Source organism: Oncorhynchus gorbuscha, unplaced genomic scaffold (genome assembly GCF_021184085.1).
Source record: "Oncorhynchus gorbuscha isolate QuinsamMale2020 ecotype Even-year unplaced genomic scaffold, OgorEven_v1.0 Un_scaffold_70:::fragment_2:::debris, whole genome shotgun sequence".
Lineage (NCBI taxonomy): Eukaryota > Metazoa > Chordata > Actinopteri > Salmoniformes > Salmonidae > Oncorhynchus > Oncorhynchus gorbuscha.
The window spans coordinates 233526-250000 of record NW_025745511.1 but is presented as its reverse complement, the minus strand read 5'-3'; the positions used below and the strand labels follow the sequence as shown (position 1 = coordinate 250000).

Sequence of the window (16475 nt, the reverse complement as noted above, 5' to 3'; positions counted from 1 at the left end):
CCTACCGAAGCACAGCTCAGAGTAAATATTTATTGCATTTTCCTTTTCCAAATGGGTGGTAATTTAGAATGCATAAGATACTGTATTTACGATAGCACAGCTTCTCCCTGTGTCCCTCAGACTTCCCGCTCTTTCACTCAAACCCAGCCCTTTTCCTATGTGTAACAAGCTGTCATATCTGTTCCGCCCGCTAGGGACGTTTTCCTTTAGGACGTAATCAAGTTATGATTTAATTATGTGTATATGTAATTCTGTGTGATTAGTTAGGTATTTAGTAAATAAATGATTAAACCCAATTTTGTATTGCTGATTCAAATTGTTAGCCAGGGTTCGTGCAGATAACCAAGAATTTACAACTTTCAGATGAGACTGAATTAAGAGGATGATTAATATTGACTGCTATTGATGTAAAATATTACTAGGTCTTTAAGAGTTTATTCGGAAGATAACAGCTCTATAAATATTATTTTGTGTTGTCCGACTCTCTAGTTAATTACATTTACATGATTAGCTCAAGCAGGTGATATTAATTACGGAGAAATTATTTTACAGAATAGCATGTCATATCGCCAAAGACACAACAGGAGCCACGGTCAGACTCAGACAATAAAGGACTGTTATCATCAAAGCTATCTGGCTTGAACTCTTCTCTCTGCTGTTCATATGGTAAACAGACACATGAACAAAGACACTGATCTTGGTCTTTGAGTAGAGTGGTTTGTCACAGAAGAAGTGGTTTGGGAAGAAGAAGACCATAGTCCCCCCCCATCAGTTAAAACCTTGTAAGTGAACCCATCTAAAAGGTTTAGGTCATCTAATCTACATGCTTGGGTCAATTTAATCTTACCTTAAATTGCCAATGTAGGCCAGAGGTGAAAGCATCATAAGAGCTGCCACGCATGGAGAAATAGCAAGGGTGTATATTCGTTACGGAAACCCGTTTACCGTTTCAGAACCAAATGGAAGTCAAATTCAGGCAGGTCCCTCCCCATTTCGTTCTGTTTAAGAAACGTTTTGCAGCAGAATTGGCTGACTTAATCGTGTTTACTGTGGAGGGATTATGACAAGTCTTCTCTCATCAGACGGTGCTTCTCAATTAGACTGCATGAATGGAACTAAAACGAGAAACAGACATGAGTGAATGCATCAGTAATACATGTTTTGCAGATTGTTGACAGCTCAGAAGACAATGGAGTTTGCATCACAACATGAAAAACAAGGACCTACTGCCTGTACAAGCAACATAATGTATTACAACCTACAATAATCTATGGATTTAAGTATGCCTACTCAACCATGTTTATGCCTTGTGTGTGTGAGAGAGAGAGAGAGAGAGAGAGAGAGAGAGAGAGAGAGAGAGAGACGCACATCCTCTTCTGACGTCATCACGTGTATCCATTCATCACATGTCGCCATATTGGGTCAGGAAGTGGAAAGTATTGAAGTGGAAATCTGTTGCAGGTTTGCTGTTGTAGTTATTCGAATATTAATTCAATTTTCACCCAATTTTACGATCAACTGGGTTTTATTTATGCACCGGAAACACTAAAACCTTCAGGAGATATCAAATAATTTGTATTTACCTGTTGTTGGGACGTGCATCCAGAGTATGACTTCCCTAACACAGCGAAGTTCGGGCCTGGTGCAGAGGAGGACCGAGGCCTCTCGCAATGCAGCTGCCGATAAGGAGAGGGGGTCAGATGATGAGGACTACGAGCCACGTCAAGAGGAAGAGGATGAGAAAGGAGACTCCAAAGAAACTCGACTGACGTTGATGGAAGAAGTGTTGCTATTGGGATTGAAAGATCGAGAGGTATGGTGTTAGTTATCGTCGTTAGCATGTTGCTGTAACATTAGCTATCTACAGTAACTCTAGCTGTTTGTTTACGTTCCGACCAGTTTACGTTATGTGCTAACATAGCTAGCTAAGCTAATGTGCTTTTCCTACGTTAGCTAGTTAGCTTTACCGTCATGTCTATTCAACGGTGCAAACAAATAGTGCTTTCTATACTGGGAACTTGGGAGCGGGAACGAGAAAATCATAACGTCTGTGATCTTCAGGTCGGGAAGTCGGATCTCTAGAAAAATGCCCGAATTTCCGAGTTGGAAGACCGTTAAACTATTTTTTTCCCCATTCTAAGCTCGTTTTCCCGAGTTCCCAGTTGTCTTGAACTCTCCGAAGTTCGAGATTTCCGTGTTCCCATTTGTTCTGAAAGGTTTTCAAACGTGTCACTTTGTGCGTGTCACTTCTGTCACCAGTAGGATGTTTGCTTAATTTAACCAGGACGTGTCATCATGTGAAGCATTCACCAAATGCTTGACATTTTTTTTTTCTCCAACAGGGCTACACTTCATTCTGGAATGACTGCATTTCTTCTGGTCTCCGAGGTTGTATGCTCATAGAACTGGCTTTGAGAGGGAGACTGCAGCTAGAGGCTTGTGGCATGAGGAGGAAAAGCCTGCTGGCCAGAAAGGTGAGGAAAACACACTGATTAACTTGGTTACCACACTTGTGTCAAATATATATTTTAACTAACCCAAGATAGATCACAGCCTGTCATCTTCCTCCATGGTATTATGGTGATTCGCAAACAAGTATTAGATGTGCATGCCGCCACCTACTGGATAGGTTGAAAACTGAGGAACTTTAAAACAGAAATAATAAGTGAAAATAAAACATGCTCCGAGTAGTCTACAAGGAAACAAAATGTGTACTCAGATCCCTACACAGGCTCGGGAGCCTGAGAGGGGGGGAACATCTTCATTCAATATTCCCTGCACCGTTTCAGTCCTGAGGTCCTGGAGATCCCGAAATATTTTTGCCACCTTAACAATGATACCTAGTTTCATATACTTTTTATATATTAGTTTGTCCAGTGCAATTTATCAATTGCGCAAAAATGCAACAGTCCACTTTCTTCACTATTAGTATTTCAGGATCTCTAAACACCATCTCACTACATGCTGTTGGCCATCCACTACCATTTAATCTCCACTCGCTCCTTCAGCTATTTGTACTGCCTCCACAAAGGAGACCTGCTGGAGCAAGCCCTGATCCTAGATACTGCGACCTCCTTCACCCTTACTGGGCACTCCGGGAACTTGGGAATGTGGTTCCCACCATAATTGCAGCACCATGCTTTCTCAGACTCTTCACCAATGACATATGCATTCCTTCTGCAAACCTTTTTACAATTGTAACGCTGCAGTGGTTTTTGTACACACGGTTTCACCGCATATCTCACATACCTAAGTTTTACTTTGAGTCAAACGACAGTAAAGCCGATAGACTTTCCACCTTCTTCCGGTGTATCATTCGGGGCAAGCGTTCGTGCTTCTACCACCCCTGGCATGTTCTCCCTAAACCATGAAGCCTCTGTCCAACGGGACACCAGAGATGACACCTTTTAATCGGTGCCCTATTCTGAAAATCCTAGCTTTCCACATCATAGGTCGATAGAGCTTTTGCTCTTTTGACACACACAAAATCACCATCATACCGCTCCTGGTCACTCTGACCAATTCCACTTTTCCCAATTTGTCCTTCGCAATCTTTGAGACTGCAAAACGGGTCACCCCCCACAAAAAAACATGCTGGTGAATCGCACTCCAACAAACTGCTGCTCCCGTCCAACTTGAGGCCTTTTTTATTCCACACTTCACCGTAGTCCACACTCATTCTCACCAATTTTCCTCGCGCCCACAGAATCACACAATGCTTCCACCATTGCTCCCCACCACAGCCTGTTGTTTCCAATGGGAGCATGAATCATAAAAAGCAGAACAAGCAGAGAAGTGGGCATAGCAAAGCATGAGCTAGCGAGATCCTATTGGCACGTTCTACCCTGTATTTGCATATTTCTGTTAGGCAACGCCTACTCTGAAGTGCGCGAGGGCAATAACTCAATTCGCCCTTGCTCTCCTTCTAAACAACACCATTTATGTAAAAAACTTTGGCGAAGGCAATAGTCTACAAAACTTAGTACATTATTTTCGTAATAGTTTCTAGTTTTGTGAACAGAGAACTTTATTGAGATAAGATGTTTCGTCGATGAGAACATTTCCAGAATATCGGCCAAAATCCATCTCGCTCCATCTTTTGCCACTGGCTTTCCTCTCGTCACAATATTTGGTGATGAGCGGTAATGCCAACCGGATGCTACACATCCAGTGAAAGATCTGGCTCATTGTTCTAACTGTGCTTGCGTCTTTTTCGTATTATTTGCGGTGGGCCATTTCTTCAAACAAAACCCATCCAACTCCTTCAGTCACATTCCAATCCAAAACACACTAACCCTACACAGGCTCAGGGTCTTGTGAGGGTGGAACAGTTGTCAGCAGGATTCCTTCGAAGGCCTCGGCTCTGAAATCACAATGTCCAAAAACATTCAGCCGCACTCACAATGATGCACATTTTCTCAGATTCCTTCTCCACTTGTGCTGTACAGTTTATGACCATTGCAATAAATTATACAAAGTCCACCTTTATAACATGTAATACACTATATATACAAAAGTATGTGGACATCCCTTCAAATGATTGGATTCTGCTATTTCAGCCAAACCCGTTGCTGACAGGTGTATAAAATCGAGCACACGGCCATGCAATCTCCATAGACAAATATTGGCAGTAGAATGGCCTGTACTGAAGAGCTCAGTGACTTTTCAACTTGGCACTGTCATAGGATGCCACCTTTCCATCAAGTCAGTTCGTTAAATGGCTGCCCTGGTCAACTGTAAATGCTGTTATTGTGAAGTGGAAACGTCTAGGAGCAGCAATGGCTCGGCCGTGAAGCGATAGGCCACACAAGCTTCCAGAACGGGACCGCCGAATGCTGTTCTGCACAGTGCGTAAAAATCGTCTGTCTTAAGTTGCAACACTTATTACCAAGTTCCAAACTGCTTCTGGTAGTAACGTCAGCACAATAACTGTTCATCGCTTCAAGAAATAGGTTTCTATGGCCGAGCAGCTGCACACAAGCTTAACATCACCATGCGCAATGCCAAATGTTGGCTGGAGTGGTGTAAAGCTCGCCACCATTGGACTCTGGAGCATTAGAAACGTGTTCTCTGGGGTGAGAACGCTACCTGCCCGAATGCATAGTGCCAACTGTCAAGTTTGGAGGAGGAGGAATAATGGTCTGGGGCTGTTTTTCATGGTTCGGCGAGGCCCCTTAGTTCCAGTGAAGGGAAATCTACTACAGCATACAATGACATTCTAGAATATAGACGATTCTGTGCTTCCAACTTTGTGGAAACAGTTTGGGGAAGGCCCCTTCAATGGAGGCATGTTCATCACCACATTTCACCTCTGGCATACAATACTCTTCCCATCTGCATACACTTGCCACATGACCAAATATTTTTTTTTTATCATACTTGATGGGATTTGACACGAAAGCTCTAACAGAATATCTCATAAAGCCAAACTTTATATGTGAAGGGAGAGACTATTCATCAAAGAACAATAGTATGGTTGGAGTAAACTTCTTCACTCCATCCACTATACTGGTCAGTCGACATCTGCATTCACTTCCAGCACCACCCCTTGAGATAATCCCCATTGATAGGCGCCTTGCATGGAAGAGCCACACACGGCACATTACATTCCGATATCTTTTTGAGGAACAAAGCATATTTCTTCGGCTCCACGTACACACAAACCCCCCCAAATAAAACAAAAACAATGTTTTCGCAACTATTCCCGCACAGTGACGTAATAGTAATTCATCCTACAGGATTTATTTTTATTACCCACCCACTTATACCCTCACCCAATTTTCCATCTACCCTCTCCCCCACAACCCCACCAACCCATCTCTTACCTATGGCTGGGAAAAGAGACAAAATCATAATAAAAAAAACTAATAATTACAAAAGCAACTGTAAAAAATTAGGTACAAACATGGGTATTAAATAGGTTGTTGAAGTACACTGATTGGTCTACATTGATAATGGCGCTGGAAGGGATGGCTGCCATTTTACGGGTTCCTACCCAACTGTGCTATTTATTTTTTTTAATTAAAAAAGATCCCCAGTGTTGTTTAACATTTTGTACATAAAGTTGCGTCAGGACAGAGCAGCTACGTCTGGTAAGACGGGGTAGAGTTGTGTGTTTATTTGTCAATAACAGCAGATGTGCAATGTCTAATATTAAAGAAGTCTCAACGTATTGCTCGTCTGAGGTAGAGTAGTTCATGATAAGCTGTAGACCACACTATTGATAAGAGAATTATGTTCTCCAGGTACATAACCCAATTTAATTATATTACTCAGTCTGCAAACCAGAATTTGTAAGATCCTGGTCGAATGAAACCGACAGAGGCCCAGCTAAAATAGTCAAAGGTTTATTCACGGGAACGTTCTAAAGTCAAGAATACAAAGCAATTAATTTTATACTGACTTCTCACGCTCACACAACCATACGCACACACGTTCACACAACCATACGCTCACACGTTCACACAACCATACGCTCACACCTTCGCACAACCATACGCGCACACATTCGCACAACCATACGCGCACACATTCGCACAACCATACGCGCACACATTCGCACAACCATACGCGCACACATTCGCACAACCATACGCGCACACATTCGCACAACCATACGCGCACACATTCGCACAGCCATACGCGCACACATACGCACAGCCATACGCGCACACATACGCACAGCCATACGCGCACCCATACGCGCACCCATACGCGCAACCATACGCGCACCCATACGCGCAACCATACGCGCACACATTCGCGCAACCATACGCGCACACATTCGCACAACCATACGCGCACACATTCGCACAACCATACGCGCACACATTCGCACAACCATACGCGCACACATTCGCACAACCATACGCGCACACATTCGCACAACCATACGCGCACACATTCGCACAACCATACGCGCACACATTCGCACAACCATACGCGCACACATTCGCACAACCATACGCGCACACATTCGCACAACCATACGCGCACACATTCGCACAACCATACGCGCACACATTCGCGCAACCATACGCACACATTCGCACAACCATACGCACACATACGCACAACCATACGCACACACATTCACACAACCATACGTGCACAACCATACGTACACATTCGCACAACCATACGCGCACACATTCACACAACCATACGCGCACACATTCACACAACCATACGCGCACACATTCAAACAACCATACTCGCACACAGCCATACGCACACACACATACACACAGCCATACGCACACACAACTATATGCGCACACAAACATACGCACAAACATACGCACACACATACGCACACACATACGCACACACATACGCACACACATACACACACACATACACACACACAACCATACACACAACCATACGCACACACATACGCACACACATACACACAACCATATGTGTCTGAGCCATTGAATTGAGATTCCACTTTGTCTCTATACTGACGGTTAGCTTGTTTAATAGCCTTGCGGAGTGAATAGCTGCATTGTTTATATTCGGACATGTTACTAGACACCTTGCCCTGACAACCATACACACACATACACACAACCATACGCACACACATACACACAACCATACGCACACACATACACACAACCATACGCACACACATACACACAACCATACGCACACACATACACACAACCATACGCACACACATACACACAACCATACGCACACACATACACACAACCATACGCACACACAAACACACAACCATACGCACACACAAACACACAACCATACGCACACACAAACACACAACCATACGCACACACAAACACACAACCATACGCACACACAAACACACAACCATACGCACACACAAACACACAACCATACGCACACACAAACACACAACCATACGCACACACAAACACACAACCATACGCACACACAAACACACAACCATACGCACACACAAACACACAACCATACGCACACACAAACACACAACCATACGCACACACAAACGCACAACCATACGCACACACAAACGCACAACCATACGCACACACAAACGCACAACCATACGCACACACAAACGCACAACCATACGCGCACACAAACGCACAACCATACGCGCACACAAACGCACAACCATACGCGCACACAAACGCACAACCATACGCGCACACAAACGCACAACCATACGCGCACACAAACGCACAACCATACGCGCACACAAACGCACAACCATACGCGCACACAAACGCACAACCATACGCGCACACAAACGCACAACCATACGCGCACACAAACGCACAACCATACGCGCACACAAACGCACAACCATACGCGCACACATTCGCACAACCATACGCGCACACATTCGCACAGCCATACGCGCACACATACGCACAGCCATACGCGCACATATACGCACAGCCATACGCGCACACATACGCACAGCCATACGCGCACACATACGCACAGCCATACGCGCACACATACGCACAGCCATACGCGCACACATACGCACAGCCATACGCGCACACATACGCACACACATACGCGCACACATACGCACACACATACGCGCACACATACGCACACACATGCACACACATACGCACACACATGCACACAACCATACGCACACACATGCACACAACCATACGCACACACATACACACACACATACATACGCACAACCATACGCACACACATACACACAACCATACGCACACACAACCATACGCACACACAACCATACGCACACACAACCATACGCACACACAACCATACGCGCACACAACCATACGCGCACACAACCATACGCGCACACATACACACAACCATACGCACACACATACGCACACACATACACACAACCATACGCGCACACAACTATATGCGCACACACATACGCACACACATACGCACACACATACGCACACACATACGCACACACATACACACAACCATATGTGTCTGAGCCATTGAATTGAGATTCCACTTTGTCTCTATACTGACGGTTAGCTTGTTTAATAGCCTTGCGGAGGGAATAGCTGCATTGTTTATATTCGGACATGTTACTAGACACCTTGCCCTGACAGCCATACGCACACACATACACACAACCATACGTACACACATACACACAACCATACGTACACACACACACACAACCATACGCACACACATACACACAACCATACGCACACACATACACACAACCATACGCACACACATACACACAACCATACGCACACACATACGCACAACCATACGCACACACATACGCACAACCATACGCACACACATACGCACAACCATACGTACACACATACGCACAACCATACGCACACACAAACGCACAACCATACGCACACACAAACGCACAACCATACGCACAACCATACGCACAACCATACGCACAACCATACGCACACACATACGCACAACCATACGCACACACATACGCACAACCATACGCACACACATACGCGCACACATACGCACACACATACGCGCACACATGCACACACATACACACAGCCATACGCACACATATACACACAGCCATACGCACACGCATACACACAGCCATACGCACACGCATACACACAGCCATACGCACACGCATACACACAGCCATACGCACACGCATACACACAGCCATACGCACACGCATACACACAGCCATACGCACACGCATACACACAGCCATACGCACACGCATACACACAGCCATACGCACACGCATACACACAGCCATACGCACACGCATACACACAGCCATACGCACACGCATACACACAGCCATACGCACACGCATACACACAACCATACGCACACGCATACACACAACCATACGCACACACAACCATACGCACACACAACCATACGCGCACACAACCATACGCGCACACATGCACACACATGCACACACATGCACACACATGCACACACATGCACACACATGCACACACATGCACACACATGCACACACATGCACACACATGCACACACATGCACACACATGCACACAACCATACGCACACACATGCACACAACCATACGCACACACATGCACACAACCATACGCACACAACCATACGCACACACATGCACACAACCATACGCACACACATGCACACAACCATACGCACACACATGCACACACATACATACGCACAACCATACGCACACACATACACACACACATACATACGCACAACCATACGCACACACATACACACAACCATACGCACACACAACCATACGCACACACAACCATACGCACACACAACCATACGCGCACACAACCATACGCGCACACAACCATACGCGCACACACACACATACGCACAACCATACGCGCACACAACTATATGCGCACACACATACACACACATACGCACACACATACGCACACACATACGCACACACATACGCACACACATACGCACACACATACGCACAACCATATGTGTCTGAGCCATTGATTTGAGATTCCACTTTGTCTCTATACTGACGCTTAGCTTGTTTAATAGCCTTGCGGAGGGAATAGCTGCATTGTTTATATTCGGACATGTTACCAGACACCTTGCCCTGACAGCCATACGCACACACATACACACAACCATACGCACACACATACACACAGCCATACGCACACACATACACACAGCCATACGCACACACATACACACAACCATACGCACACACATGCACACAGCCATACGCACACACATGCACACAGCCATACGCACACACATGCACACAGCCATACGCACACACATACACACAGCCATACGCACACACATACACACAGCCATACGTACACACATACACACAACCATACGTACACACATACACACAACCATACGTACACACATACACACAGCCATACGCACACACATACACACAGCCATACGCACACACATACACACAGCCATACGCACACACATACACACAGCCATACGCACACACATACACACAGCCATACGCACACACATACACACAGCCATACGCACACACATACACACAGCCATACGCACACACATACACACAGCCATACGCACACACATACACACAGCCATACGCACACACATACACACAGCCATACGCACACACATACGCACACACATACACACAACCATACGCACACACATACACACAACCATACGCACACACATACACACAACCATACGCACACACAACCATACGCACACACAACCATACACACACAACCATACGCACACACAACCATACGCACACAACCATACGCACACAACCATACGCACACACAACCATACGCACACACAACCATACGCACACACAACCATACGCACACACAACCATACGCACACACAACCATACGCACACACAACCATACGCACACACATACACACAACCATACGCACACACATACGCACAACCATACGCACACACATACGCTCAACCATACGCACACACATACGCTCAACCATACGCACACACATGCGCACAACCATACGCACACACAAACGCACAACCATACGCACACACAAACGCACAATCATACGCACACAAACACACAACCATACGCACACACAACCATACGCACACACAACCATACGCACACACAACCATACGCACACACAAACACACAACCATACGCACACACAAACACACACACAAACACACAACCATACGCACACACAAACACACAACCATACGCACACACAAACACACAACCATACGCACACACAAACACACAACCATACGCACACACATACACACAACCATACGCACACACATACACACAACCATACGCACACACATACACACAACCATACGCACACACATACACACAACCATACGCACACACATACACACAACCATACGCACACACATACACACAGCCATACGCACACACATACACACAGCCATACGCACACACATACACACAGCCATACGCACACACATACACACAGCCATACGCACACACATACACACAGCCATACGCACACAATGTTCTGCTACGCACACACTGTCTCACTACCCAGCCGACAGAGATTAGTGAACTTGTCCTTGAGACGTACTCCCCGTTCTCTCCCAAATCTCTAGTCAGGTCGGCACCAAGCTCAGACAGTCTGTGTTTAAAATACCATAAAGACATATTGTTTTACCCTAATTTGGACTAGGACTACACATTTACTGATTATGATTTTATACATTATAATCAATTCCATACAGTTATATGATTCAGGGCCGAATATTCTAATCATTCAATTAACAGATAATTCTCAACTATCTACCAAGAGTTTTCATCTATATTATTCATAGCCGTCTATTTACCACCACAAACCCGATGTTGGCACTAAGTCCGCACTCAACGAGCTGTGTAAGGCCATAAAGCATATACAACAAAATGCTCATCCAGAAGCGGCGCTCCTAGTGGCTGGGGACTTTAATGCATGGAAACTTAAACCCGGTTTACCTAATTTCTACCAGCATGTCACATGTGCAAACCGCAAGGGGGGGAAACTGTAAACCACCTTTACTCCACACACAGAGATGTGTACAAAGATCTCCCTCGCCCCCCATTTGGCAAATTTGACCATAATTCTATCCTCCAGATTCTTGCATACAAGCAAAAAGAAAAGCATGAATTACCAGTGACTCGCTCTATATGGACGTGGATGCTACGCTACAGAACTGTTTTGCTAGCACAGACTGAAATATGTTCTGGGATTCATCCAATGGCATTGAGGAGTATACCACCTCAGTCACGGCTTCATCAATAAGTGCATTGACGACATCGTCCTCACAGTGACCTTACGTACAGTGCCTTGCGAAAGTATTCGGCCCCCTTGAACTTTGCGACCTTTTGCCACATTTCAGGCTTCAAACATAAAGATATAAAACTGTATTCTTTTGTGAAGAATCAACAACAAGTGGGACACAATCATGAAGTGGAATGACATTTATTGGATATTTCAAACTTTTTTAACAAATCAAAAACTGAAAAATTGGGCGTGCAAAATTATTCAGCCCCCTTAAGTTAATACTTTGTAGCGCTACCTTTTGCTGCGATTACAGCTGTAAGTCGCTTGGGGTATGACTATACTTGGTTTTACAAGATTCCACCGGAACCTTACTTCTCTTATTTCCTTTTTTTCACCACTCTTAACACACTCGTATCTTCTTCCAACGTGCCGTCACCACAGCTGTCAGGTTTCACACAGAACGTCCTCTTCCACCTCTCTCTCTCTCTCTCAAGTGTCAACAGCCTACAAACCCACTTGCTTATACACCGAGTGTACGAAACATTAAGAACACCTGCTCTTTCCAGGACTGACCATGTGAATCCAGGTGAACGCTATGATCCATTACTGAAATCAAATGTTAAATCCACTTCAGTAGAAGTGTAGATAAAGGGGAAGAAAACGGGTTAAAGAAGGATTTTTAAGCCTTGAGAAAATTGAGACATGGATTTTGTATGTGTGTGTTTCTGAAATCAACCTTAAAAAAAACTGGTATCTATTTTGTCAGGTTATCTGTAAGTCAGCCGCCCCTACAGGAGACATGTTGCTGGACGAGGCTCTGAAACATGTCAAAGAAACCCAGCCCCCAGAGACAGTCCAGAGCTGGATAGAGCTGCTGAGCGGTGAGAAGCCATATTGAATACGCCCCCACCCTCCATTACTCCCCCTATTTTTAAACAACTGTATTTTTTTGTGCTGTATCTGTCTGTCTTCTGTTCTTAGTGTTTTGTTCTTTATTATCATCATGATTATTTGATATTACCACACTGTACCACCTCCCCTTCCCAGTCCTGTTTGAAATGAAATGGGTTTGTCTTGATGTTTTGTTTTTAAACAATAGCTAGCCTATTAGGTTTCCAAGTAAAATTGTACAGAAATGACCCGTAATTTGTTTTGTTGTCCAGGTGAGACGTGGAACCCATTGAAGCTGCACTACCAGCTGAGGAATGTCCGTGAACGTCTGGCCAAGAACCTGGTCGAGAAAGGCGTTCTGACCACAGAGAAACAGAACTTCCTCCTCTTCGACATGACCACACACCCGCTGACCAACGACACCATCAAACAGCGGCTGGTCAAGAAGGTCCAGGAGTCCGTCCTGGACAAGTGGGTGAACGATCCGGGGCGCTTCGACAAGCGCGTGCTGGCCCTGATCTTCCTGGCCCACTCATCAGACGTGCTGGAGAACGCCTTCGCCCCGCTGCTGGACGAACAGTATGACCTGGCCATGAAGAGGGTACGTCTGCTGCTGGACCTGGAGCCAGAGGCGGAGAGCACCAAGGCCAACGCTAACGAGTTGCTGTGGGCCGTGGTGGCCGCCTTCACCAAATGAAGCCCTACCGGAAACCAACGTGAGACGGAACTTTAAAAAAAAACACTACAGACCTCTGGGGCTCAGAGCTCTCAGATCTCCCCTGTTCTGATATGACGACGACAAGGATGATGTTGTTGGCAGTGAGGAAGACGACGATGAAGATCACAAAGCACGGCTCTCCCTATGTATTGACAGTGCTGTGACCCCTGACCTTTCGGAGTCATTGTCCTGTTATCTCCTGGCCAGTTGGTTGACATCAAGTACCCTGTGGGTTCGTCCCAAATGGCACCCTGTTTCCTAATATAAGGCACTTTTTGAGCAGGGCCCTAATGGCTCTGATCAAAAGAAGGCACTACATAGGAAATGGGGTGCCATTTGGGTTGTGGCCTTTCTGTTCACTGTGAGACCTAGTGTAACTTTAAGCACTTGCGTCAGTAGCTGGCACCCACCCAGGTCTGTGTCCTTTCTTTTAGGAGGGACTTTTAAAACCGCCAGGTTTTGCGTGACCATCATGGCCCAGACCTACCATGATGACCTGACATGATCATACAGAACATAAGTCATTGTTTTTTGTCTTTTGCGTTTAGTCACTTTGAGGAGGTTTTTCTTTTTAGACATGACCTATAGATCTCACGTCTGTTTGTTGTTAATAAATGTTAACCATCTCCAAACCATTTTGCACATTCAACACGGGATATAGAAGAGTTTACTATTTGTAAAAACAAGCAGAAAAAATCATGAAGTTGAATTCCGAAGCACCATTTATTTTGTTCAGGGTACCAACCATGTGCATGCTTTATTCCTGTTCAATTGGACTTTGTGTCCCCCTCTCCATGTACTAAAGAATCGTAGCTTGTGCTTTCCATCCGTTTCAGATGGGAGACTATATTCTCTGCAACTCTATCATCCTATTCCAGACACTGCGCGTCTCCTCTTTGCAGGCAAACTGGTTTCGGGTGTACATGTGTGCAGTCATGTTTTGAAGAGGTACAGTTTCCAAGAAAGAAACTCTCTCAAATTGGCCAAATATCTATGTCATTTAGTTAGTGTATTGAGAGAAGAAGATAAAAATATTGTGGCATATGACTAGGTAGAAGAAACATCTCCTAAAACGGGCTAATTGTATATTATACGTGTCCCGCTCTGGCAGTATAATCTTAACGCTTTTGATTTTATCCTTAAAATGTATATTTTATTTTCTACTTGAGCCAATTTCTATTGCTTTAATATAATTCACATAATTACGTTCATATTTAGTTGGTCTTCATTCATGGTTTGGGCTTTTTTTTCTTCTCTCTTTTATGCCTGCTAGTTGGTTGTACTATTCATCACTAGGAGTTGGCCCTAACTACTGATACAGGGTCAGATACTATTTGATCTGCCTAAAAGGTTAGGACAAGGGGAAGGATTATCTGATCCTAGATCTGTGGTTGGAGGTTAACTTCTACCTTGAGCATTTGACTCATCTGGAGGGTGTACAGACAAAGTATGGTGGAGGGATTGGATGGGGATGATTTATATAGTATGGATTTCCTGAGAGGAACTGATTATATCAAATTTGATCAATTAATGTACAGCGTAATGAAAGGGATCTTCTGTATGCTTTATTTTTTATTTTTTACCACACAATAAAGGATGGATCTTTTTAAGTGCCTGAATTTAGCACTGTGTAGCGCTCCTGTCTTTATCGGCTGCCTTCTGTATGATAATTCCTTGAATGAAATACCAGTACTCAAAACAAACGCCTCCAGATTGATTGCACTACAACAGAGTGTAAAAAAGGACTCGCCGGTCTGACTGAAACATACGTTGTCTGACTTTTTTTCTGTCTTTTTAACAGAATCAAAAACACTAACGATGGATAACTGCACAAGATGCAGTTTTTTTAAACACAGCTTTTAGTGGCACATGTAGTAATTACTGGAAGCAAAAATAACTCCTAGGCCTCTGGCCTCCGCGTAACACAGTATGGCGCTTTGAAGGCCACTTTGTGTCTATGATCTCTATGTAGTTGAACGTGATAGGACACTTGTCCCCAACGACAGATGATCATTTGTTTCATCACACTTTGTATGTAGTTTTTTTTTGTTGCTCTGGACCCCCTTTTTGAGTCGGATGGTCCATATGACTGGCCACAGGTCTGCCAAATGCAGTGGTGT

General features: G+C 44.9%; 1 protein-coding gene across 1 annotated transcript; it reads left to right on the top strand.

The window, feature by feature from the left end:
- Positions 1-1325: 1325 nt before the first annotated feature.
- Positions 1326-15978, top strand: LOC124019134 (Golgi phosphoprotein 3-like). The gene is made up of 5 exons (XM_046334512.1): positions 1326-1461; positions 1607-1813; positions 2343-2474; positions 13513-13627; positions 13910-15978. Exons 2-5 carry the CDS (start codon positions 1610-1612, stop codon positions 14332-14334), a joined length of 876 nt encoding a protein of 291 aa, XP_046190468.1. The 5' UTR covers positions 1326-1461; positions 1607-1609; the 3' UTR covers positions 14335-15978.
- Positions 15979-16475: the final 497 nt, after the last annotated feature.

What these genes read in the sequence shown, in the direction of transcription:
- LOC124019134 (XM_046334512.1), top strand. Translation starts at nt 1,610, where the DNA reads ATGACTTCCCTAACACAGCGAAGTTCGGGCCTGGTGCAGAGGAGGACC. An exon ending in TGGGATTGAAAGATCGAGAG is followed by an intron (nt 1,814 to 2,342) that starts GTATGGTGTTAG and finishes TTTCTCCAACAG; the next exon opens with GGCTACACTTCATTCTGGAA. An exon ending in CTGGATAGAGCTGCTGAGCG is followed by an intron (nt 13,628 to 13,909) that starts GTGAGAAGCCAT and finishes TTTGTTGTCCAG; the next exon opens with GTGAGACGTGGAACCCATTG.